General features: G+C 46.8%; 1 protein-coding gene across 1 annotated transcript in view; it reads right to left on the bottom strand.

Annotated features, from left to right (window-relative positions):
• Positions 1-31: 31 nt before the first annotated feature.
• The window catches only part of LOC102240133 (pancreatic lipase-related protein 2), a 9,573-nt gene continuing 7,491 nt past the window's right edge, over positions 32-2,113 (bottom strand). The window contains exons 5-6 of the mRNA XM_014541454.1: positions 940-1,069; positions 32-749 (exon numbers count right to left, since the gene is read on the bottom strand). Of these exons, the coding sequence (XP_014396940.1) occupies positions 742-749; positions 940-1,069 (138 nt within the window). The 3' untranslated portion in view covers positions 32-741. The remainder of the gene's footprint in view (positions 750-939; positions 1,070-2,113) is intronic.

Genomic DNA, 2,113 nt, shown 5'->3' with positions numbered 1-2,113 from the left:
TTTGTTCTTTCAACCCTGTCCACTCCTCCAAAAGCTGGCCCTCCAGTGAGGTCTCCTTGTTGAACCACTTGAATGAGCTCTGTCTTCTGCAGAGACCCTGACTGGAACATGATATATTAAGTGATATTTTGCTATTTGCCTTTTTACTTAATATGCCTTAGAGGCTTTCTAGATCCTTCCTTGAATGGTTACATACAGGATGTGGTTAACATGTGGTGGATATCTAGCTTTCTCCCCGCGTTCTCTTGGTATTAAAATCAATGCTGCAGTGAACATCCTTGAATACCTTTTCCTACACACATGCAAGCATTTTCCTAAGGTGCATTCTGACTTAAAGGAATATGCATGTAAGACTTTATAGATACCCCTAACTGTTATTGTGTATGCTAGGTGTCGTATTACATGAAATACTGTGTGTAAACAGTGTTTTGTGAAGTGCTGCATAAATGTTTTTCAATGTAAAACTCCCTTGGAAAATACATGCTCTTCTGTTCAGCCATCATGTAATATTAATTATAACAAACAAATCTTGATGCTTATTCTATCTTCTTTTTAAGTGAGAAGCTGGGCAAAATAACACCAAAAAACACAGCATGCTCATGTGTGTGTAAACAGGGGGACTAGCATGGTGGGTAATCACACGTGCCTTTGCCCCATCTTGCCTTCTTCTGTTCATGGATCCGTCCTTCCTGCCACAGGGTTGGGTGGACATGTGATCAGCCTGGGCCATTCATGGTCGACCTACTCCACTGGTCAGGATTATTGGCGAAAGGAGAGAACATGAGAGGCAAGACAAATGCCATTCTACCGTCCTTCCATTATCATTTAAGCTGGCTGGTGTTGAGTTTCTATCCACTGCTACCAAGGGTCCTAACTAACAAGGTTGACACAACTTTTAAAATCATTTGCAGCTTTTAAATGGGTACAATTGAAACTTACGAGCAAAGTTACCACTCGCTCCTGTGTTCAGGAAAAACGTTTGTCCCACGGCGCTGGTGTTGCCCTGAAATTGGTCAGCATAGTGCCCCATTTTGGGGCATCCTGTGACTGGACAAGGAAAACAGCCATTCTAGTGGAAAAACAAAAATTTGTCTGTGAGTGGTAGGCCTTTCATTCATTCACTCACTCAATTGATCAATTCATCTTCCCATCCATCCATCCATCCATCCATCCTTCCCTCCCTCATCCATCCACTCATCCATCTAATCATCTTTCTATCCATCTATCCCTCTACCCTCCATCCATTCATTAATGCATCCATCTCACGCATGCCATGCAGGCATCCTTTGAGAATTTTTCAGAATGAAAAGTTGGGGATCTAGGGAAGGCCCCCCCGGTCAGGTCTGTGCCATCTGCCGCCTGCCCACCCCGCTCCCCGGAAGAAGAAGGCTCTGTGAGGTTCAGCGTTACCAGCACCTCCTCATACTCATCCTGGAGTTACATCTCTGCTCTGTTCCAAGCCACAGGGACAAAACCAACAACAGCAGAGTCACCCCACCCTCCCCAGGCCCCTGGGGAGACCCACCTCCTGAAACTCCTCGTAGGAGGCACACGGGTAGCCCAGGAAGCCATCGGGGTTGAGGATGCTGCTGGAGTAATACTTGTGGCTCCTCATGTGATTGCAGAATACAAGGTTTCGGGTTACTGAGGAAGCAAAAGCCATGGGAGCTCACAGGAGACTCTCACTTTTGAAGCTTGAAAGTTCTGATCTGAATAAGGAGGCACCTCCTCGTTTCATAGAGGGGAGTCAGCATTCCCGAAGGCCTCGCTCCCAATTCCAAGTTCCTGTCATTGACTTTCACATACTTTGGGGAAAATACTCAATGATCAACATTTACAGCACATAGAGGTGGTATCTGGGGCTTCTTTAGTCGTGGGGTTTGGCTCTGGTCGCGTTCCTCTGTCCCCCATGTGCCCGAGTGCTGAGCAGGGCCTGCTTGGGGCTGTGCACGTGCTGAGGAGGGACGAGTTCTAACAAGGACGTGTTTCCTATCCTCCAGGGGCCAATCTTCAGACAGAAGTGACGGATGAGGGCTGGGGTCCTTGGGGAGACTGAGAAAAATATATACAGAAAGGAGAGAGAGAGAGAGAGAGAGAGAGAGAGAGAGAGAGA

Source organism: Myotis brandtii, unplaced genomic scaffold (genome assembly GCF_000412655.1).
Source record: "Myotis brandtii unplaced genomic scaffold, ASM41265v1 scaffold2713, whole genome shotgun sequence".
NCBI classification, from domain to species: domain Eukaryota; kingdom Metazoa; phylum Chordata; class Mammalia; order Chiroptera; family Vespertilionidae; genus Myotis; species Myotis brandtii.
Note: the sequence above shows the minus strand (reverse complement) of the source record. Positions and strands in the feature narration are given on the sequence as shown.